A 24,610-nucleotide genomic window follows, 5' to 3' on the forward strand; every position below is an offset into this window, starting at 1 on the left:
ATCCAGTGAATGTAAATTATGGTTGATGATAAGGGAAGATGACTATATTCCTGCAGATGATGTAAAAGGAAAATCCAGCAGACCATTAGACAAGAAAACAGAAATGTATCTTTCTTACTCTTGTTTTGAACACAGGAGCTGGCAAGTGTAATGAAGTACAGCAAATGTGCTAAACCAAGAGTTTTGCAAAACATTTTAAATATTTTAAAAGTGCAATATAAGTTCTATCATGTGGATTGTAAGTTGATTGCAGGACCGTAAGACCCGAACTGGAATTGGGAGGTATCTAGAGATTTTAACAATTTACTTTTTATTCTTGTGGTCGCCACAATGTGCATTCAGGAAACAAACTAACACAGCTCCAACAAAAGCTTTATAACATAAAATATACCATAATGTGCACAGTCTAGTTATTCCTGCTCTAGCCAGTACTTGAGTGAAAGCCTGTATTTTATCAAATTCAATTAAAAAAAAAAAAAAAGAACGTAACCTGGGGACAAAGGTATAAAGTTGGCTTTAGTTTGCCCGTATACAGACAAAATGACTCAGCCTCTGTCGGAAGTGCTTTCCACGAGGCCTGCAGCGATGCTGTTCTCAAACTTGCCCTTCAGATACGTATCCCTCTCTTCTGGCCAGGCAGTTTGATCTGAAGAAAGCCGGTTTCAGTGCAGGTGAGAACTAACTGCCTTTCAGCTTGCTCTGCACAAGTTTCCCCCTGCAGCTGTCTGCCATGTCCAGTGGCACTCAGAGGCAGCACCGAAATACATTTGGGGTCCTGGTTCAGTTGCTTGGAGCAGGTGAGGGAAGCAAGTGCATTCAGGAGAGCCAGGGCGATGTTTGGGTAGGGAAGAGGAATTATTTGGGCATTGTGCAATGGATTTTCTGTTGGCTGTCTGGTGGGAAAGAAGAGTCAGAGGGCACAGAAGAGTTTTTTTGCCTGGAGAAAGCAGCTACAGCTCGACCCTCAAAGGAAACCTGGGTCCTGGTACAATTTTTCCACACTCTCCAAGCAGGTACAAGGTTGGTTGATGCTTGATTTTTAGGCCCTACCCTGTGCACAGCCCTGTCTACCCAGTGCTTCCCACTGTCGTGGGCACAGGTTGTGCAAGATCACCCCACTGATAGCCAGCCTTGGAGGAGCTGGGGGTGAGAGGGACCTGGCTTCAGTCAGCTTCAGCCCTTTACACACATTTTCCATACTTAGGAAAATGTTTCCACTCTGCAAAGAGTATTTAGTTGTTCGCTGAGACGTTTCTCACTTTCAGCTAATGGATAGCTCAGAGAGACACCTTTGTGTGGAAAGTCGCTTTAAAATTGAAACATTCATTTTTTGGTGGGAATTTTTAACTTGCTTTATACACCATGTGCTTTATAGCCTGTGGCGTTTGTGAAAATATAGTTCAGGTGAATAATCCGGAAAACTTAACTGTGGTAAACCTGATTGGAGAAGGCCTCTTCTGTGATAGTAATAGGATTTTATTCATGTAGCACCTAATGTATCCGCAAAAAAATATATCTGAGGTATTTCCTCTAATGCAGTTATGTCTTGAGGAACAAGAGATGTTGTTTTTCCAAGGTGATGGAAGATTTCCAGCTCTCTTCTGACTTTGGACTCTCCCCAGGACATTAGAAAATTAGGCCCAGGATTTATTCAAGAGGAAACCAGCAACAGTGCCTTTATTCAGTAAAAGTCATAAACAGTCTGTGCACAAATGAAAGCCCTCTGGGTATAAATGCTGTGAAGTCTCTTTAAAGGCCCTGATGTATCAGGCACAAGATTCGTTTTTTTTTCTGATGAAAGATTTTGATTAGTGTGGAAAGCAAAATCACAGCCTCATGCCCCTGAGTGAGAAGGGGAGCGGGAACTTTGCAGCAAGGGTGGGAAGAGGGAGGGTGTTGCGGTGGTGATTAGGAATTCATGGTTTTAGGGGAACTGCCTGGCTTTTTCAAATGAAAACATAGGACAAATCCTTTAGGGCTTAGCTGATATAAAACATGTATTTTAGTGAGCTGTAGCAAGATTGTCAGAAAAGATTTTGGGGACAGAGGGGCTGTGGGCTGTGTGCCCCACAGGTTTGGCTTTGCTCTGAAGTAGGGTTTGTGGTGGTGGGAGTGCCATTGTGCCCCCCTCTCCATGGAGCCTGGACGCGATGCAGCTTCCTCATCCTGCACTGAAGTTTTTAGGGATGCTTCGTGTCCACGCATTGCAAAGGATCCTACAAAGGTGGGGGTGCATTGCACCCCAGCAAGGCTTGGGGCTTCAGCTGTTGTGGCATTTCTGTGTGTTCATGTAGCTGCAAGGCTCCTAATGCTTTATCCTAGCGCTCTTCCAGTTGCAGGTGGCTCGCAGGGGTTCCCAGTTTGGGGTCTTCCCCCAGTTTCAGAGGGGATGATAGTGCATTTAGAGGGTGGGCAGGGTTCCCTGTATAACTCTGGCTGCAGTACGGATAAAACCACCTCCTGCTCATCCCTCTTCTGTTTCCATGACTGCCCACCGGAGCGATGCGCCTGGATCCTTACACATTACAGCCCTGTTCTAACAGGACTGGCCCAGCAGCTGTGGTCTTCAAATTACAGCTACATGGACAGCTAGGTAATATTCATGGGAATTTCAACCTTGCCTACCTTTGCAAAGCTACACAGGAAAATATGTCCCATCTTGCTAAAAATACTATTATGCAAGACAGCATCTTAACCACTAAATCCCACGCAAATATTTAGCATGTAAAAATGCATTCAGTCCGTGTTATCTAGCTGGCAAAGCTGACCATTTTTTGCAAAAATCAACTTGGCTTTTTTGCTGGCTGAAGCGGTTCAGGTGGATTTATTTGCTATTAGCTAGAATATTAAAACAAGGATTTTTACATTGGCTTCAGCGATAAGTTCTGTCCCTCTTATTTATGGCAGGTATGCATTTGTGGAGGAGCCAGGCTGTCTTCTCTTCAGCTTCATGCTGCTGAATTTTAACAGATTGACTCGTAGCAGTTTAAGGAATCTTTGTAACTGGCCAACCTATGTTTTGGGGAATTATGCTAGACAGGAAGTGTGGAGGTAACAATTTAAAAAATAGAAAAATGGCCTTGGAAATTGCACAGCCTATTTCTAGCCTTCACTTACCGTGTACAACAGCTTATTCATCTTTCTGATGAGGAAAATCCAAAGCTGGGAAAGCTGGATGGCATGACTTAAGAGAGAGCTGTATAAACTGCAAAACTGTAATTGCATTACAGTCATTGTTATTAACAGACAATGCCAAAAAAAAAAAAAAGTCTTACCATCCCTTTTAATGCAATCTGCCATTCTGGCATGCTATGGAAACTCATCTTAGAAAGCTAATAGTGTATGAAGAGTATGGCTAGGTACTGACAAGCAGGTTATTTGAGGAGTAGCAGAGCATGACAACCCTTACACCTTTTATTCATGTGTATTTTGTGTTTGAGATGCCAGTGTTTTCAGTTCTGCTCTAAATCTGAAAATTGAAAGATCCAGGCAAAAAGAGAAGCACCAGACAATCAACATATAAAAATGAAGTTTGATTTACTTCAATGTTTAGGGTGAAAAAGGAATTACAGGGGTCCTGGTCAGAACTGATTTACAAGTGAGTTCTGATCATTGGTGCATATTCCTTTTTTTTAGGGTAAATTTTTACTTTTTTTTTTCTTGTACAAGTTTTCATAGGCTGATGTTTCTTACCCTAAGAAGGTGTCTTTGAGTTTGATTCACTTGTCCTTTCGTTATGAGCATGTAGTCATGTACTTACATTGCTTTAGCAGTACAGGAAGACAAATTTATGCTTGAGTGGTTTGCTGAGCTCAGAACGTTTGTTTAGGCACTTCAACTTTGTGTACTGTATAAAATACTGTCAGCTGATGAGATGTTGCTGGTATGTACATGTATTTAGGTGTATAATCAGGCTTCTTACATTTTTGTTCATTACGAATATCGAGACATTTGGAAGACTTTCCATGTGGCCCGGTGTGTGTTGAAGCCATGGCCTGACCAGTCTGCACTGCCTGTGGAGTTGTGTTCTGACTGCTGCGGGGTTGGTGTTTTGTAGGAGCATGTTATTTGAGCTATCTGAACTGGCACCTTTTTCCCCTCTGCCTTCTTTGTGATAACCTGTTTGAATCAGCTGATGGAAAAAGTGCCTGCTTTAGTTTGTTCTATGAAATGAATTGAGGTTTTACTGCTTCTTGTTCCTAACCTGTGAAGCACGTCCTGCAGCATCGCTGGGTGGCCCGCGAGTGTAGGGATCATGGCCCTCTCGTGTTCCCAAACACCTCTGCTACTACATGTGGAAAAGAAAGGGTTCCTTGTGTTCTTCATGTCTTTTCTCTTGCTTGGCCATGAAAGATGCTCACACTGCGATGTGAGGCTGGAGTTGAGCTGGATAAAATGTTTGCATGCTTTGAACGAAAAGCGCAGGGCTGAGGCCCCCACCTTTGACACTCTCAGCTTTGAACTTTAAATCAAACGTGTAGCCCACATCCAGAGCCCTGCTTGTTTATGATTTGCACTCTGCTTGATATCAGCCTTGGAAATGTAAGTGGCAAGGGTTATCAGGCAGCGAGGCTGTAAACAGGAGTGGGAGAGCGCGGGTTTTCGTGTCACTGGGAACCTAGAGCAGAATCTGTGTCAGGAAGAATATTCTCTTTACAATTCCACAAGGTAATGATTGTTTTTCTACCTGTAGTTAGCAAAAGAAAATATCTTTAATTGCCTACTGAAAGTGCAGTTTTGCCAAGATTTAAGTATAAAATCAGTAACAGAAGGTAAGAGATTTGTGGAAAAATCAGTATGTCAAAAGTCTGGGTTCTGTCCCATGCACCTGTAACTGCTCTTTGCTGGTGGGTTAAGCTGACATTGGACGGTGACACTGTTTTGTAATTTGCCCCCTGTATTGCATCAGCTTCTTCAAATGCTTGGTTGTTGGCCGTGCTGTGGTGTTGTGCCATGGCGGGGTGCTTCTCAGGATGCCCCTGAGCAAGAGACTGCAGAGAAGCGAAGAGCTGATTTTCAGTCTTAACTAAATTTCAGACTGGGTGAAATTGTTGGACTGGCAGGTTTGAATTTGGCAATATTAATGATTCTGCGATTATTTCGTTCAGCTTAAGCTTTGATCCTATAAGATGTCGCTGAAGAGGACAGGGCAATTAAATCACCGTAGCTTGGTCTGGCAAGCAGTGGCTAGGGAGACGCCAGATCCAGCTCAGTGGTGCTGTGGGGCTGACCTGTGTAAGGGATGTGTATAGTTTTAGGAGCATCTTGCTACCCCTCTTGGTGTCAGGTACAGCTAGAAGGCAGGAGGAGAAGCTGCGTTTGGGACTGGCTATTTCTTGCTTGTTTGTGTTGAAATGTGAAGCTGGTTTTGGTACAAGCTATCTTACGAGTACTGCACACTCAGGTTCAAGAAGGCATACTTCAGGAACTTGGGTTATCTGTGCGGGAGTAATCCAGGTGTAGCATGAACTGAGGAAGAACCTTGAAACATTTCTGGGCTTTCTGAGGTCAGTGATCCCTGAAATGGTAGTAAGTGAGATGCTCAGTAAAACAACTTCACCTGGTGCCCCCTCTGGCTATGCTGAACTTGAAGAGAACATTTCCAGGAGACACCATGAACTCGAGCTGGTTTCATTCTGCAATAGAATAAAGTCATTTGCACAGTTAACTTGTAACGCACATGACTTCTTAACACCTGGCTTGGGGAACACTGCTTCCCTCAGGCAGTGGCTCGGGAAATGAAGGAAATGTTTTGATAACTTCGAGTTCAAGGATATTTCTGTCAGACTTTACTGCGTCAGTTTATTTGTGTTTATTTTTGGGAAACAGGGGAAAAATGAAGTTTGCTTGCAGGCTTTATTAGAGCATGGAGTGGAATATGTAAAGCAAGATTAAAAACTAAATTGCCTATTGTTTCCCAAGGTGCTTTCAATCATGGAGCTTTTCAGTTGTTCCCCCTCCCCTCCATCTGCAACACCAAGGCCGGTGACGCACAGCCAACTTTGTGTGTTGATATCCTTCTCCCTTATCTCTGCACCCTTATGGCTTGCATAAAGATTTCTAGCCCCAGAAAATCTCGCTTTGCCCGTGACAAACTTCCTTCTCATCTGCTTGTGAAGTTTTGTGCCAGCGCTGTTCTGAAACTGAAGCGAGTGGCATAGAAAGGTGCTGGGGGGGTTGCTCTGTGTGCAACCAGGTGAGATTTAAACACCACTAAGTCAAACCTACACCACCAACTCTGCGTAGTTGTCTTCTGGTTAAATAGATGCAATTCTAACGCAAGGAAGGGTTATGCACCTGGAAGTAGCAACATTTCTCTAGCTAAACAGTTTTCAAAAGAGGGGCACCTTTAGAAAAGGTCAGCTGTGGCTGATCTGCAATTTTTACTTTTCTGGGATGCCAGCAGCTTTATTTTCTTATTTCAGTGGTTTTGCTATCGGCCTTTTCCATCAGCTAAAACAGGACTGCCAGGACTGGGGGGTGCTGGCAGTGTCCGATTTCTGCAGGGTAGGGGGGGCGAGCCCCAGTGTGGGATGCAGCTCCCAGCTCATGGGCTGTTTGGCCAGACAGCAAATGGGATAAGAACCAATGAATTAAAACGTCCCCACAAGACAGGAGTTCAAAACCCATCAGTAATTCGGGAAAAAAGTGTAAGACACAAGCCAGGGTGTCCCTGCAGACCCAGAGCTTGGATGGGATATGCATATGGCAGTTTGGTGACATCCCAAGCTCTGGCTCCCATATTGTCCATAGCAAGGAATGGTTTCAATCTTGGAGCATTACTAAATGGAATTAAAAAAAAAAAAAAAAAAAAAAAAAAGGAAAAAAAATGGGGAAAAAAAATGCTACTCTGCTAGCTGTCAGCTCTAAAGTACCCTAAAGTACCCCCTGAATTTAAGGATTTTGTGTTGTACGAGGGAGAATGGAGAGGCAGAACGGGCTGTTTTATAGAGACAGGGATATGAAACGTCAATGGGAACAGTGGGGATAATGTAATGGATTTATAGGTTTCAGATGCCTTCCCCAAACTGCTATGCAGGCTGTCACTAAAATGGAAAATAGATATGAAGTTGCATAATGTATCTACAAAGTAGTGTTTGATTTAACAGCCGTACTTAGCATTTGCATTCCAACAGGCTGCAATTGCTGAAGTCAAGAGGGGAAGCTCAAGGTTCTGATGTTTGGTGGTGAAGATGGTTGTAGAGACCGACTTTTGCTCACCACGGTTGATTAATTCTATGTGACAAAAGATGTAAGACAAAGTGCTGTGGATAGTGGTATCAATTGCAGTGGAAAGAAACATCTGAGCACATTTTTTTGCCTTGACTGGCAAGCTCTCAATCCGGAAACATTAGAGTCTGCTGCCCTCAGTTTTAAGGTTATGCACACATGAAATCCTGACAACTCAGTTATTCATCAGCGTGAAAGCTTACTTGAATGTACCAAACGTACAGGAAGACTAAATGGATACATCAACCGTGATTTGAGCAGAATACTTTCTTCTTTATTTATTTGAGTATTGAAGAGCATCTGAGCAGCCACCCAGGATTCCCAAGGGATTTTAGAGCACTGTAGAGGAGAGCAAGAAGGACTGTTAGAGCAAAGTGATGATTACTTTATCACGGTTCTTCGTTGTATTAAGCTTAGGTCCTCAAGATTATGCCATAATACATCCTTCCAAAGGAATGTCTAAACCTGAAGGGTTATTGATCACATCCCTTGATGGTCTGTTTCACAGTTTAATTACCACATTCTTAATAATATATAAACCCTTCTTTCGACAGGGATTTTTTTTAGCACCCCATTTTCAGCTATGCTTACTGTTATTAGTGTTTTTATACGATATGCCTGATGAACCCATGTAGTAATACATTCACTATTACAACATCCTTTTCTTGTGTGGACACGCAGTTGCCTGTACATCTGAGATGCATGGGAAGATAAAGCAAGTTAAGGATATATATTTTTTGTTACTCTCTTTTATTACATGCTTTCTTCTGAAGAAAGAATTGCAGTGGAAAATGGCCTTGTGCTTCCTATTTTAGTTAATACCTCTGCTATGGTCTTTCCATCCACAATGTGAGTTTTAGAAGTCTTGTATTGTAATAGAAGTTTTACACTTATAGATGATGACAGTTGGTAAAGTGTTCACATTTCCCTAGCAAATTGTGTTAAATTAGGCTCTGTGAAGGAGGGGAGAGCTGTGCTTCTGCTCAGTATTATATCTTCATCGTTGTGGTTGTTAACGTAGCATTTGGACAGGGATTTAAGGGGTTAATATTCTGAATTTTTAAAATGTATATAAAACAGAGGGGAGGATGGAGTAAGAGGGGGTACTTCTGGTTAGTGGGGATTGAGTGCACTGGCGTATGTTGGATGTCTGCTTAAATAACAAGGAGTGAACTCACTGATCATCCCATTTCCGATGCTGATCTGTTCTTGTTATATTTTCCACAGTCTATCACAGCAGATGTATGTCACTGAACACTTAGAAATTAAATATACAAACCACTTTTTGGTAATTTCCACTAGGCTCGAACTTGTACTGTTGACCTGTTTTACGTTTTACTCATGAAGATTTGGACTTGCATCACCAAATTTGGCACAGGTTGGGTGAATGCTGGACTGACCAGGGACTGGGTGAATGCGTGGCTCACAGTTTCATCCCTCCCCATTCGTGGCAACGTGGCCATTATTCATCTTCCTGAGTTTCTGTGCCATCTGACTTCTGGTTTCCTGATTACTTCAAATGTACTGCTCCTGTTGCTTCAACTTAAGAAACATTTCATTAGCTCAGTTGCTTGCAAATCGGGAAGATTTAGGATTTATTTGTCTATACTTATTGGTCTCACTTTGCTTTAGCCAAGACTGGTGCTTGCTGGGATTAGAACTTTAGCAGTGCTGACCACTAAAACTTTTTCACGAGACCATCAAGTTGCCCTGGAGCCAAAATGTAAATTCAAAGTAACGTATGCAAACTCAGGACAACCGTTCCAGTTTGCAGAGGGGAGAGAGGACTTTCAGATGATGACAGCTGTCTGCTGTGCAGGAGATAACCAGGGAGCTGGTTAAAAAAACATAGAGTTTCAGTCTTGTGAGAAATTTCCTCATCTTTGTATTTGCATTTATTCTGCATCAGTATCAAAACAAATATTTTCAATATTTTCAATCAAAGTGAAATTCTTATTTTTGAGCCTCTTCTTGTTTGTTTTCTGTCTAGATTTTTAAATGTTTAAATTAATTTTATTGTCTCCTTTTTTTTTTTCAGAATACAGAAGTATTATATGACATGGCTTGTCTTTAAAATAGATTATTTTAAAATAATTTAGAACAGCTGCTTTCTAGTGATTGAGTCATCTCATTTTCTTAGATTAGAATCTCTTGTTTATTTTGTAATGAAATGGTTTGACACTAGGAACAAGAAATGAAGATAAATACTTGGCATACCAACTAGAAGAGCAGGTGCTTTTTTCAGCATCCTTCTTATTCTAAGGAAGTGCCATATTTCTTCTCCAGACATGTTTCAGTGCTTTTCTAAATGACTCCGGAGTTGGAAATTTCCATAGTTTTATATTGAAAAATGTTCTGTATATGATTCCCTGAAATTTTTCTAGCTTCAGAGCTTTTAGTTCAAGTGAATTAAGGAGAAGAGTGGCGACTTTTGATGTCTTTGTCACGCCTGGTCATAATCTGATCAGAGAGTATGGATTGATTCACAGCTGTGTTTTGTCATCCTTACTAAATAGTCGTGGTGCAAGACCTGACAAGAAGTCCAGACACAGAAAGGAAGTACAGCTTGTTCTTTTTTTCCTTCCAATGGTAAAACCTTAGGGAAACACGGGGGTGAGAAGATGCTTTGCCTTAAGTTAGATCAGCCAGCTGAGGTACATCAAGGCCTTAAGAAAAGGAGTGGTGCTGAGTGTACAGTATGCAAAAATAATCAAAACAACCAAGCAAACAACCTCCTCCCCACCCCACCCCGATTTAAATATTCATATAACCTGATGTATGTGATGTGTTACAGCATCTTTTCTGTCTGTAAGGAGCAATCTGCTGACAGGCACGTGCATGCAGACAAATACTGTAGCATATTTCACATATTTTAGTGAGGAAATACCAAGACTTCTGTACCTAGAGATTGTCCTGGCTATGAGAAATGTTGCAGAGCTGGATGGAGAGCCTGGATCTTGAATAGCACGGGTGGGTGCCAGGCCAGCCAGGGCTTGAGGAGCTGGTGCTGGCAGGCCCTGAGGGAGCCGGAGCTGCCAGCTGTACTGGGAGGGCTGGGGAGGACTGGGCTGAGCAGCTACCTTACTTGGGAAGGAAAAATGATTCTCTTGTATCTGAGCTGGAAGAGAATTGGCCTCCTTTTCCAAACAGTGCTCTCTTTGTTGGGCTTCTTCGCATTTCACCTATGGTTTTGGTGCTCATCCACCAGCACTCAGCAGCTACAGGAGTCCATAGAATCCCTTAGCTGCAAAAATGTTGGTGTAGAGGAGTGTAACAGCTCTCAGATGGCAAGGTGGAGGTTCAGGGAACGTCAGCTTGATGTGGCCATGAAGGAAGTGAGCAGCAGCGGTGGGACCACAGCCTGCAGCTCAGGCCCACCCGGCAGCAGCTGCAGATCCCGTCCTCACCTCTTCAGTCATTCAGGGCTTTTCCCGAAAGCAGGGAAGTGTTTGAGACTAACTCTGCCAAGAGCAATGAGCAGGTACGTAGCTGTATCTGCTGACACAGTCATGTGTAACGGTCTCTTAAATATTTCTGCTTGTGGGCTGAACGAAACAGGACCAAATAAACACCCACAGGTTTGTACTTCTGCTTTTCTGCTCTCTGTGTTTCCATATTAAAATGGTAACTTTTGGGGACAAGGTAAGTTTTGGGGCAAGGTAAGTTTTGGGGACATTGCTTTCTTTCAATGTTGGCATGTCACCTGGTTTAATGGAGTTATATCCACTTAAATAGTGTCTGCTACAGTAACAGACTCACAGTTTGGATATGCCTTGAATGGGCCTTTACTGCAGTTTAAAAAAAAAAAAAAAAAAAAGGTGGAAATGTCTGATCTGAGTGAGCAGTCTGAGCAGTCTTTCTGAGAACTCACCCAAACTTTAATGCCAAGTCTTGGGCATGTTCTCTCTCAAGTAGTGTTTTTTCCTACCCAGCTTTTCATGAGTTGAACTTAGGCTCTTTTAAGGTCCCTTGTGCTCATTTTCTGTGCTATAGTGAGCAGCAAAAAATGATTTTATTTATTTATTACGTCAGTGACTTTCCTGGTTGTTGTTTCTGTTTTCTCCAAAACATATCTATCTGTTTGCTTTTGTGCATGTATACATATTAATGAAGAAAAGTGGTTCATTTTGTAGTAATTTTTGAACTGGCATAGGTAGGGGTGAGTACTGTTATTTATATGTGAATCAAGGACAATGTCATCTTCCACTTAAATTTGTAGCCTTCTGTATAATGTGTTCAAAACCAAATAGCACTAATTTTGCATAGACAACTAACAGCATATCATGTGAACATGATTTTTGGAGTTGTAGTGGTAGGAGGCTCCCTTTCTTTTTCCCAGATTTTTAATTTGTTCATTCTCCTCTGGAAGTTTTCAGAATTCAGATTTCTCTCTCACTTGATTCTCAACGGGAGCATATAGATGGCATTGGTTCATTCCTACAGAACTTAATACTTTTTTTCTTTCTGGAATTTGCAATGGCATTGACTGGGTCATGCCTCTTAATTTATGATCTTTGACCCTCATTCAGATTCTGATGGTAGTGCACAGATTCTCTTGCCTTGGAGTGCCTTCATGCAGTAGGAATTGTCCAAATATTGTCTTATGTTGAGGTGCATTGCAGGGACCTCACCAAACCTGAGGACAAGGAGTGAAAGTAAAGATTTCCCCTCCCTGCAAATAGTTTTCTTACTTTAATGAACATTGTGCTAAGATCTGTTTCTTTTCAGGTTTTGGACAAGTAATAAAAATTCAAAGACAGGTTGTAAATCCTGGAAAAATTAGCAAATTTTCAATGAAATCAACTCTACAAGTTGCTTATTATAATTCCTTTTTTTTTTTTTTTTTTGTTATCCTGTTACTATGAAAGCCTCATCTTTTTAAACATTGTATATGTATTTTTCCTCAAATCACAACATTTTCCTGCTGTCATGAAACAAGCGACTTAAAAATTTTCAAAGACTCTTTCAGCAAAGCTGGGAATTAGATTCACATGGAGTCCTTCATAAAAAATTGAAGACTTTGTATATTAACATACATTGATTTATTCATAGTGTTTCATTACAAATAAGCGAGGATCCCATAATATCAGGAAAGGTTAGGAGAGCAGTGGTGCGCGTTATATTATATTGACAGCTCAGTTGAAATTGAGCTGCCTTTGGATTGAATTTGGAAGGTGGGGAAGGAATTGGCTGGTAAATAAGTCATGAGTTCTCCTTGCAAGTGTCTGTATATCAACAGGGTTGTCGTGGGTAAGCATAATGAAGCTCGAGCAGAATTTCAAAGGTGTGCATTCAGCTTGGATCCCTCTAAAGATGTGTTAGTGTATGTATTCCTGAGGAGCTCTCCAGGTCTGTAACCCCACCGCCTTGTTTTCTCAGGTGAACACCGGGCATGGTACCGTGTGTAAGCCTGCAAAGCGAGGCTAAAAGCGGGGAAGAAATCGAGCTAGTGAGACAATTCCTGACAGAGAAGATGAGGGCTTTTTTTCTGAATGCTTGATGATATATATTTGATGTAAACCTATCATTTAATTTCAGCATTTCATTTTGGCATAATCTCTTTAGCATAGGAAAAGAATTCAAAAGACTGTTGTCAGTAAAAGGCTCCTGTAGTTTTCAGGTGGCTTTTGGGGAGAAAAACTGCTTGATAGAAAGTGTATCTAAGTTTGCACCAGAAGTTTTCCTGGGCGGTGGGGGATCATGTGGGAAAATCGCATGAAAATTGTGTAGGTCGTGCTGTGCACACTGCTTCAGCTGCACAAGTTCTGAATTTCAGAACAAAAAGCAATTCTTTGTGTCTTTTGTTGTAAATCAGCACATGCTGAGGTTTTAGTGGAGAGAAGAAATTAGTTTCTTCCTAAGTAAAGCCTTGGAAAAATTGTCGTGTTTGCTTGCCAGTATCCAAACACCGGATTGTTCACTGGGGATACGGAAATAATATCTGCCCTTTTATTTTCAATCTTGAATTTCAAGAAGGAGCAAAGTAGGGGAAAGCAGAGAAAGGCCAGGTACAGAAGGCCCCTTATCACCTTACTTTCCTTGTTCTTTATTTGCAGATTACATACAAGGCCGTTGGGTCTCTGGATCCCAGTGCTGACCTGTCCAGCCAAAGAGGGAAAGTCTTCAAGCTAAGGAATGAAACACATCACCTCTTTGTAGGATTATACCCAGGGACTACGTATTCATTCACCATCAAAGCCAGCACAGTCAAGGGCTTTGGGCCACCCATCACAACACGGATTGCAACTAAGATTTCAGGTACTGCTTTGGAAAAAAACACGAAAATATACAAACAAAAACTTTGTAGGACTTTATTCTTTAGACCCACAGCTGATGCATAAAACAATAAAAAGGCTTTTGGCTTAGTGTCTCCTCTGCAAGTTTCACAAGGCAAATTTCTCAAGGGGCCGCTATCTCTATGTGTTTGTATTTGTGTTTGTCCAGATTACAAATGCAGTGCTTAATTTGTGGATGTGTTAGGAGCATTGGAAGTGAGTACCTTGATTAGTTCTTCAGATGAACTGCTGCTACAACAGACTATTAGAATTATATGCTTAGTTAGAGAAGCTTCTTCAAAAATGTGACTTTTATCTTAATGCACCAAAAAGGGATGTAATAAAGTAATTGAATGAATAGTGGTAGGAGATTAAAATAAAGAAGGTAGAGTGTTTTTATGTGGGTTTTGTTTGTTTTCTTTTCTGAGTAAGAACAGAGGGAAGGCTGGAGGTAGGTAAACAGGTACGTGAAAGGCACTGAAATCATGATGCACTGCAACAAGAAAGTTCCTGGGTGTCTAGGAAAAAAACAAAAAGGAAACTTGGTCTAGCTAACAAAAGTAAAAATGGATAAGGGGATGGTAGAGAGGACACTGGACAAACATATGTAGACTATAATTTTAAATTTTAACTTTTATCTGTTTTCTCAGTGAAGCCAAAGCAAACGTTTGGGATATTCAGGACACTTGTAATGCTGAAATATGCAGCACTGTGTGTTTTCCTTTACCCCATTTCAAAACATGTTAATAAAAAGTTGTTAGCAATAAGTGACAGTGTAAACTTTAAGGAAGTAACATATGTGCATTCTCTCCACTGATCGTCAGAAAGGTTTGAGACCTTTAGATTTAGTGCAAAAGCCCATGTTTCACCACTTGAAGTAAAGCATTAACTGTTGTAACAGCTCCGTGGGCTGTTAGGGTTTGTTCAGCCCTGCTGTGGAGGGCAGGCATGGTGTACCCTCTGTTCACCTGTGACCAAAGGACTAAAACAGAACAGGAGTGGTTGTGCTTTTTCTCTCTGATTCAGTTTCTTTTCATTTTATTATTCAGAGAGTACTCAAATCTTGTTAGGAGCCTGCATGATTATTAACTGTATGCACACTGAGCTCAGTTTATTGTCTCTTTTTTTCTGTCCCCTAAACATCTGGTTCACAATAGGTAGGCACAGACTCCATGCAGGCACTAGTGTAGTCTTTGACATGAGATTTTCTCATGGTTGGCCCTATACGTGGAATTTTGAAGTTTCTATTAAACTTAAGATGCAGTCAGAAAGGAAGTAAGGAGAAAAATGATTTTTTCATTGACTTATTTTCACTTATGAGAATGGTCTTGTAAGGCTTTCTGAAAATAGATCATTTTTAAATGAAAATCTATCTATATTCTAGGAGTGTATGTGTTTATATGGGGGGATGTTTGTTTATTTCTTAATCACACCTAAATGCCAGAATTACAGAGGACTTCTCTTCGGGCAGGACTGGAATCTTAATGAAATCAGCATTAAATTGTTGAGCAGTGCTTGCTCTTTCCAAAAAGTCGCTGCCAAGTGGCATTTCATTGAGGTGCTACACAACTCTTCTGTGTTGGGTACACAAGAATACTAGGTTGTATTGCAGTGTTATACGACTAATATGGAGCGATTGCTGAATTACACCTGAGAGCATTAGTTAGTCCTGCTGAGGCCTATGTTTCTTCCACTTACTTCTCAACTATATGGTGTCTGGCAGTAAAACTGTAAATTCACTTCAGCAGGTGCAGTGTTTTAGGTAGAAGATAACTAAACAGGTCTCATACACAGCCAGAAGGAGCCGTCCGAGCTAGCTAACATCAGAAGCAATTTAGTCGCAGCAGTGCAGTGCTGCAGCTAGGCTAAGGATAGCTGCTGCTTCTGTTTAAAGTAGGACTGTGGAACCTGCAAAGGTAGAGCCCAGCCTGTTTCTGGTGTCTAAAATGGCCCTGCAACCTGTTGGTGGCACCGCGGTTGTTGTGGCAAAATCCCTTCTGCTCTGAGCAGGTGCTGAATGAGTACCACTGTAAGTGTGGTGGTACCTGGCATGGAAGACTGCTGGTGGCAGGCAACATTTTTAAATGACTCTCCTTGATGCAGAATACTTTTTTTTTTTTCTGAGAAATCCTTGCTAAGGAATTGGCATTCATTCTGAACTCATTGCTAGCTTATTGATGGGGAAGTCAGTTGCTGAGCTGATAATAGCAAACACCATTCTTGACAGTTTTCAGGCATTTAGATAAAAATCCTGATTGTAAACAGGATTACAGTGAAAATCTCTGTGAGAGGATTAAATATGGGACCCCCGCAATGCAGCTTGCCCTTGAGAACTACAGCTGAACTGAGTGGACTACTCTCTTTGTGTAAATTCTCCTATTTGCTTTATATTTAAGTGTATTTCAACAAAACCTGCATCTTTGGAATAAACACGATGCTGCTCTGATCTCATGATCTCTTCAGTTCTTCCACAGTAAAAATCACGTCTGCTATTGGGGAAGGAAGAAGTAATAGAATAAGTCAAACGTGTTTCCTAAGGAAACCTATCCTACCTTCAAGAAATGACCGTAGTAGAAGATGATAAAGCAGAAGGAAGAGCTAGACTTTGGCTAAGTGTGACCATTCAGTGGTTTTCTGTTCTGTCATGAGGAACACTCGGTGAGGCGATGGATGCCATGGCTGGTTGCTGTCCGAGTGTACCTCTGGAAGCAGTGCAGCCACCTCTTGCTTTCAGTGTTCAACAGCACTGAAGCACTGGGGTTAAATATTGGGGATTTGAGTGCTAAAACAAACTGGGTAATTCAGTGTTCCTCTCCTTTGATGCTTTCCTGCTTCATAATGTACCCTCAGCTAATCAAGGAGACACAGCTCAAGCCTATGTATTAAAAACTCTAAGCTGTGGGAAGTCTAACCATTGACATGAACAGTGGACAAAAGCCCGGCTCCTGGGGTGCCACTCTCAGCTCTGCCACTGATCCATTGGTCCTAGGTGGTGTCTTCCAACTTCCACATGCTTTACTTTCTTCACCTTTAAAATTGAAGAGATGATCCCATCTCAAAGGATTGCTAAGTCTTAAAAATTCATGAGAGGATTTTCAAAGCCAGCTTGAAGATTTGGGTGTCCGATTCCTGTTTAATTTTAATAGAAAATGAGTGTACAAATTTTTAAACAGTTTTGACAATTCTGGTCATAACATTTAGAAACTATTTTGATGTTTCATTTGAGAAATGTGAAACGGTCTCCAAGAAGTGTTAATATTACGTTGCCATCACTACCAAAGGCAGTAACTGGCGTATAACTAACGCGTTGCTCTTTGTTCTGCCGCAGCGCCATCGATGCCAGAATACGACACCGACTCCCCCTTGAACGAGACTGACACCACCATCACCGTTATGCTGAAGCCTGCTCAGTCCCGGGGAGCCCCTGTCAGGTAGGTGTTTTGTCTTCCCTTTTCACAGTTCTCCCCTCTCCTTCCTCCCCAGGTTTCACTCACGCCTTTCATTCTCGTCTGGTAGCGTAGCCGCTGAAAGCAAGCGCTTACTGAAAGGCCAGCTCTGCTGTTGATTCAGCCTTTCACGGCCTCCTTTTATAAATGCCTCAATCTGCTTGCCTCCCGCTGGTAACCTCCAGGAAGGATTGCTGATGGCATGGCACGGGGTTATTACCCTTTCAGCATCACTTCAGATGCCTTTGCAATGCTGGAGTTTCAGTACACGGAGCTGCGTGCTGTGGTGTGAATTTTGCATCGCCCTGCAAGGGTGGGAAGAGGCTTCAGGCCTCCATCTCCTGCCCTCGTTCCTGCCATGGACAAGGCCTTTTTTGTAGCTCTGTAAGATGAATGACTGAAATATATTTGATGTTTGCAGATGCATTTGTTCAATTTACATCCAGCCAGACTCCTTATATGTCAATGTTGTAATCCAGCTGTTGCCACCAGGCTGGATGCAGTGAGCAAGTGCTTGAGACTGGAAAAATCTCACTGGTTTAGTGAGACTTTGCCAGGTGGAGGTGAGCACAGTTTCCATTTGCAGAGCACAGGATTTAAGGGGCAGGAAGCTGTACAGATTAAACTTGTGGAACAGAATGACCTTGTAGAAAACGTTTCTGGTTAATCCTGAGTTAGATCCCATTCTTAACACTAAGATGTCCAATGCTGAAATGGGACACTTCATTGCCGATCGCTCCCTGACTGTGGAAACATGACTTAGAGGCCTGTACTTCACTGCCATCTTTTGCCTTGGTAAATTTATACATGCTGAAAAGTATGAGCACAGAACAAACTCCCCTTCCGAGCCAGCACTGCTGGCTGCCTTACCTGTCTGGCAGAAATGCCATGCAGAGGTTCATCCTGCCATTCTGTTCAGCTGAGTGTATGAATTATAACCACTTAGAATAAAAACAGTTGCCTGCTTTACCTAGGAAGATCTGGGCTGCTTTGCAGAAGTATTCAGCAGCCATTACCTTCCTGTAGGCTTTTCAGGATTTACCTCAGGTTTACACAAGTCATTTCTGAAATTTCTCCTCTGGATGATATTTTAAAAACACACAGTCCCTTCTCTCAGAAATGACTTGGCTTTGCTAGGTTCTTTGTGCTTTTTAAAGGATGTCCCACAGAATATTCAGGAGCAGATTAGTCACAAGTAAACCTATTTGATTTAATAATCCTATATCAATTAGTTGTCCACCCTACATCACAGCTTTCCTCCAAATTGCAGTGATACTTTTTCCATTAAAGTCTTTTTTTTTTTTTTTTTTTTTTTTAACTTAGCACCACCTTTCTAGATTTTCTGAGGGATGGGCTGTAATGTTTCTCTTTTAATCTCTGGTACTCCATATGAGCGAATTTAGGAGCCTATTTTCTGAGTCCTTTAGGGATGTTGTTCTGCTGGAAAATAGCAGTAAAATCACACAGCTCTGTTTTGTTTTATTTCTTTATATGGGGGAACATTCCTGTATCTCATTGTACCACCTGCTGTCTAAAGAGTGTTGCTATTCTGTTTTTTATTGAAAGTCATGTGATTTTTCTCGAAGTCAATTTGCCATACTTTAACCTCAATCACTGAATAATGCCTTTTCTAGCAAATGTGTATACTATAAAGGACAAACAAAAATCTGTAAAGATTTTTATAATTTTTCAGTCTGGTTCCTTTAATTGTATTGTAGCCTATTGTATGCACATTTGCAGAGTGTAATATTTACATTGCCATGTCTAAATGATAAGATTATTTCCCAAAATGAGCCCATTTCATTGACTTAGACGTGTGTATAAAAAAACAAATGGAAGTGTGTGTGGCAGGGGGAGGAGGCCTGTGGAGATTTTAAACATTTTATTAGATCTGACAGCTTCACAATGTGTGAATACCTTTCACTGTATAAACAAATAGTTTGGTTTTAGTCTAACTTCAGCAATATTATTATAAGCAACCTTATATCCAGGGAAGTGGTCACTGCACCGAACCTGACTGAATTTAAGAAGAGATTGGACTGTGCACTTAGTCACATGGTCTGAACTTGGGTAGACCTGTGCGGTGTCAAGAGTTGGACTTGATGATCCTTAAGGGTCCCTTCCAACTCAGGATATTCTATGATTCTATTCTATATCATGTTTTTCGTACCTCTTCCCTTTTCTTTCAGTTTGCTCTGCATACTCTCCAATTTGTGTAAATCCTCTTATAATATAATATCCAAAAGCAGGTAGCACTGCCTCGGGGGCTTCAACACCACCCAGCAGATTAGAAGAATAATGTCTTGTGAACTGTTTGTGACACTCTTAATACACAAGAATGAGGTGTTCCTCCCCCGGCCCCATGTTTGTTTTTCCTATTCAAGCTGAGAGCCAATATATCCCCTTTGTTGTTGTTTGGTTAGTTGTTCTCTGTTTTATGTTTATTTCTCCTTCACAAGTACAGTATTTTGTATTCACTTCCACTAAATATCTTCAAACTGATTTTCAAAATGCTTTTAAATTCTGATGCAAACCTGAAGGACTTCCAGACCCTCTTAGTCTGATGCCATTCTCCGTTGAGTTACCCAGAGCCTTAGTGAAAATACAGGACCAGAGTCAAGACAAATGTCTTTAGGCAGTCCTGGTGCTAAGCATCGAGGCTTTGCAGTAGTAGGTGGAGGGGAGGCCGCGGGATGCAGCATGCCAGTAGGATCTCTGTGCTCCTGGTCCCCATTGTAGACACAGCTGTGCTTTCCTAGATCCTTTCTGGTTTGCACACTGACCACCCAGCCTGCCTGGGATGTTTCTGAAATACTACTTAAAATAGGCTGAAATAGATCTTCCTCACACTATCACATCAAACCTTGGATCTTCAGGTCTTTCACTGTGCAGGAAGAGGCAGGCCCCTCATCTCCTTGTCCCAATAGTTCTCCAGGCAGCCAGTTTCTGCTCTGCAGCTCTCCAGGTTTTCAATATAATCCTTCTAAACCGTGTAAATGAGAAAACCTCAGTACACAGTAATTATTTTTAGTATTTCCTCTTAGATGCCAGAGAGGATGAGTTAGAGTATACACAGGGATGCAATTGTGAGCTAGTATCTATACATAAGATAGTTCTGTGCCTTTGTCTCGTGTAATTTCATTCTGCTGTAGCCTGAACAGCATACAGATGGAGTGTGGTTTGCAAGATCATTTTTAGAGTAATATTGTAGAATATTTCAAATAAGATTCATTGTACTTCCACTCATTTGAAGTGCAGGTACACTGAATCCAAAGTCACTTTCAACATTAAGGCATTTCTGATGTTTCCCAGTGCTCAGGATAAATAACTTAAATGAGGTTGTTTATAAAACTAATGATCATCAACTCAACATTGTTAACAATCTATAGATAACAATCAAGATGCTTTCATATGAACTAATAGGAATAATGTAAATTTAGATATTCTTTTATATATTCTGTCCTATTGCCAAAAAAAAAAAGTGAAGTATCAGCAAGCCATAAATATTCTCCCTTGTGGTCTAGGCACTTCATCCTTGCCTTTATTTTCCATGATATAAGCTGCAGAGCTTGACTCCATATTGCCCTTTAAAAATAACTTTTAGGTGTTCTTATTATCAATCTAAAGCCCATGAATGGTGTTGTGATTGATTGCGGAAGACTGACATTCATCTATAATAGATTCAGAAGAGGAAAGAAGAATGCAAGTGTTCCCAATTCTTAGTCCTCGACTCTTTTCTGAAAAAAACTCCAGTGAGATTTGGAGGATAATTCTGCCTCTGAATCTGTTATTGTCAGGAGGGCTGAGTCAGTCCTTCATAGATTATTCACATATGACATCTTTAGACCTCTATTTGAGAATTTATATCTCATTCACGGCTTGAAAATACTGCTGTGAAGGATTTTATCTACATGACAAGTCTACCGGGATGTTTGCTCTGTGTTGGATATTTGAAAGTCCATCTGGTTTATTAGCATACTGTTGGTTGTATCAATCTACCTATATTACTGTTATGGAGGAAATCAAATTTCCAGAGCATGTTTTAAGGATTTCAGAGTTTAAATAAATGCTCACCTTAAGTGTGATTGCATTGTTGGCATGCTGTTCTGTGTATTGGTGCTGTAGGACGCTGTAGAAGGATGTTAGAGAAGAGTATGCAATTATATTTTGGGGTTTCAGAATATGAAGAACTTCTTTGCTGGAAAAAGATGGATTTGATCTCTCTATCTTGCTGCAGTTGTCCAAGGTGTGTTGGTATAAAATCTGTGATTTTTCTTTTGCATGTCTGCCAGCATGGAGGTACCTGATGGCCTTTTAGGCACCTGAACCTGTACTGGGCTAAAGAGGAGTGTTTTTGGAACACTGGTGTTCAAACTTTGCACATAACCTCATGCATACATACATACATGTGTGTGCATATATGTAGATGCTGTGTAAGGAGTTGGTATAAGTGATTCTGGACAAATATATTCATGTTAGAGTCATTTATGATGCATACGTGCAATGGTTGGATACACATAATCACTTTGGTGAGGATGGGTGGTTTATTGTGTTAATGTACATCTTAGAGGAAATAAGGAAATTACATAGGAGAAGGGGACTTTAAATATTTGGAGTATACCTAGAAGCACTGAATAAAGGTGAAACAAGTATTTTCATATCAACAGCCAGCTGGTAGGAGACATTAATTTATATTAACCAAGCTCTGTGTTACTCTTGAGTATTACCTCGTTTTTGGTCTCCCAAGCATGAAATATAAGAAATGTTTTTGGTCTATGTGTTGCTAAATGGATCAAGAGAATACAGTTGTGTTGCTATTCAACACAATGCTTAAGAACACACTTCTTAAGAAGTGTTTTTTTTTTTTTCTGTTCTTCTGCTCAAGCTATTTTCCAAGCAAACAATTTCTGAGGTATGTGTGTATTTATGTTATACCTACATATAATAACAAATGAAAACTTCCCGTGATGCAGGGCAGTGGCATTGCTTCCGTCCTATGTTGGAGAACTGAGGCTTTGGATAAAAGTTGCCTTCCATTTCAGTCTGCAACAAAGTAGAAATTTTGAATCTCTGAATTTATAGGTTGGAACTGTAATCTCCAGATAATTTCTTCTCGTGGTTTCAGCCATCATCTCTTCAGACTGAGTTTCTCTTTCCTATATCCCTCCCACAGGCACATTGATTTTGTTTTCAAAGCATATTAGTTCTTTCTATGGCTACAAAGGAGTGTTTGCAAGCCTAGTGACCGTGATTTTGTGGTGGAAGAGGAATGGGATCTACAAACAAAAAGCTATAAACTTATAAAATTTGCTGGGTTTTTGTTTGTTTTGCAGATCGGGGCTTTGGTGTTTACATCTCAGTAGCTATGTAGAGAGCGATGCTTTTCAGCTTGTTGCTTTGCTGCTTCTTAGTGTTATTGCATGAGTTTGCCTCAGGCATTTATGTTGATAATTAATTCATTAATGCCAGGAAAGGGTGGCAATTTCTTGTTCTTAAAACTCCCACGCAGAATACCTTTTGCTTGAAAATAAAGACTGGAGTCAAGGATCAGCGAAACAATAAAAAAGGTTCTAATGTTGAAAGCCGTGGGGAGCATAACAAATTATCCTGCCCTTGGTAATTCTGAAAGTTCAGTTGCATTGATAGGCGTGTTATAAATACCTAGGAAATAAAAGTCCTGTCCTGCTTCTTCTGAACCCATATTCAAATGTATGCATCACATGGCTTGGTTGATTGAACGCAGGGCAAACAGTCATTGCGTTAGATCTTTTAATTTTGTAGTATCTAATGAGGAATGAGATTATCAATCTAGGCTTCTGATATTATAAGACTAATTATCTGTATTAATTAACATCTCCCATAATATACCTCAGGGACAATGTTCTGAAATCATTCAAGCCCGGCTTCTCCTGCATAGCATTCTGTCTTTAATTTAGGCAATAGTTTGAAGGTAAACGAGCAGCTTCTTTCCTCTTAAAGGTAAACCAGGTCTGCTCTTTCATTAACAGCATGTGATTGTGAGAAAGAGAACGAGAATTTACGGGAAGGCTTAGGAATAATGGCAGCTGCATAGACGGATGTGATTATTACCCCCAAAAGGAACAGAGAAGAGTTGCAGTGAGTGTTTTCAGGCTTGATCTCATCCGTGTGCCCTAACCCTGGTGAGCTGACCAGAGCACAGCAGGACTGAGCATACGCTTCCATTTCAGCTGGAGTTGTTGCATGGTGGGTTTAGATCTTGCAGCATGACTTCAGTGATACTTGGAGTTAGTCTGGATCTTAAAAGTGCTTTACCTACTATGTCAGGAGGGAAGCACGATGGAAATGTAGGGATATATCAGGAAACAAGGTGACAACCTGAAGTATCAGGGAGGAATGTTTTTTGTTGTTTTTGTTTGTTTGTTTTTGTATAGCATGGCATAATTAGTTGAATTGATATTTCAAGGGTTTTTAGTTCCCCTGCAGAGTCAGGTGTTGGCCCTAAAAAGCGAAGATAAGTGGCATTTTGGTCAATTTTCTCATCTGGTACAGGAAATGCATTTTCTTGCTGCAACATCTGAGTGTACTGTCCCTTAAAATGTCATAAAACTGCCTTTGCCCATTTATCAGCCCTAGGAACACGCCTGTTTTCTGAGCCTGGGTGACCTGCTGTGTCTGTCTAAACCATACCGCTGAGAGTTTGGCAGTAGCTGGAAATGGGAGAGGAAAGACATAAAATTTACATATATTTTAATTATAATATTTTAACAATCAAATTACACAGAGACAATTTTTTTGTGTGTCAAGCAGCATTTTATTAGCTGCACGGTGAAGCTTCTGCTAATGTTTTTCAGTGTTTTATGAAGGCCTGAGGATATTGAGAGTGGGGGGAGTGAGTGTTTTTGCATAAATCTTCTATACTGTCCATGTAAACTGTCAGATTAAATTCCAGCAATCAAAAGGTTAATGAAGTCTGAACTTTAAGATGAGAATCACAAATTGATGGCCATTTTCTCACATCAAGCTGTCAACCAGCAAGACAAGGAGGGAACAGGAGAAAATACCCATAGTTGCCGGTTTCTTTTTCCAAGACATTTCTCTCTGTGTTTCATAGCTCCCAAAGCCCCTCCTGTGTTATCCCAGAATAAAATAACAATAGCACACTGCATTAAACAGTTTAAAAATTGGGATCTGAATTTCTTGAGTCACTGCCAGGCCTTCTTTTGCCTACGACAGCCCTTGGGTCAGACCTTTAGATGGGGTGAGCTGAGCCTGACCACAGCTACCCAGGGTGGGAGCTGCCCGCAGGAAGAAGGGTGCTTCTCTTCACGGACCATCGAGGAAGATGCATCTAATTGAAGCGTCTCCTTTAGGTACTTAAAATTAGATGGGATGAGTCTGGGCACTAGTCCCTGGCAAATGTCCATCCCTCAGAAGCAGAGCACAAGCTTTATCCAGCCTGTCCCTCCACCAGGAGCAGGGATGAGGAGTTCAGAGGGCAAGCAGCCTCCTTTCTGTTGCGTGTGGCAAGCAGTGTTTGCACTAGCAGGTGCCCCTCAATGTGTCTACAATAACACAAAAATGCAATAAAAGGGAAGATGAGTAAGCTCTGCTTTGCTGTTGCAGACTAAGGCGTTTCAGGATTTAATTATACTACAGGTATATAAATTCCGGAAACAT

The 24,610-nt window shown here is 41.1% G+C and overlaps 1 protein-coding gene across 15 annotated transcripts in view; it reads left to right on the forward strand.

Moving 5' to 3' along the window:
- PTPRT (protein tyrosine phosphatase receptor type T) overlaps window positions 1–24,610 on the forward strand; it is a 449,634-nt gene that overhangs the window by 314,765 nt on the left and 110,259 nt on the right. For all 15 annotated transcript variants that reach the window (XM_038166116.2, XM_072026287.1, XM_072026288.1 and 12 more), the window contains exons 10-11: window positions 13,287–13,488; window positions 16,834–16,936. In XM_038166116.2, the coding sequence (XP_038022044.1) occupies window positions 13,287–13,488; window positions 16,834–16,936 (305 nt within the window). The remainder of the gene's footprint in view (window positions 1–13,286; window positions 13,489–16,833; window positions 16,937–24,610) is intronic.

Source organism: Anas platyrhynchos, chromosome 21 (genome assembly GCF_047663525.1).
Source record: "Anas platyrhynchos isolate ZD024472 breed Pekin duck chromosome 21, IASCAAS_PekinDuck_T2T, whole genome shotgun sequence".
NCBI lineage: Eukaryota > Metazoa > Chordata > Aves > Anseriformes > Anatidae > Anas > Anas platyrhynchos.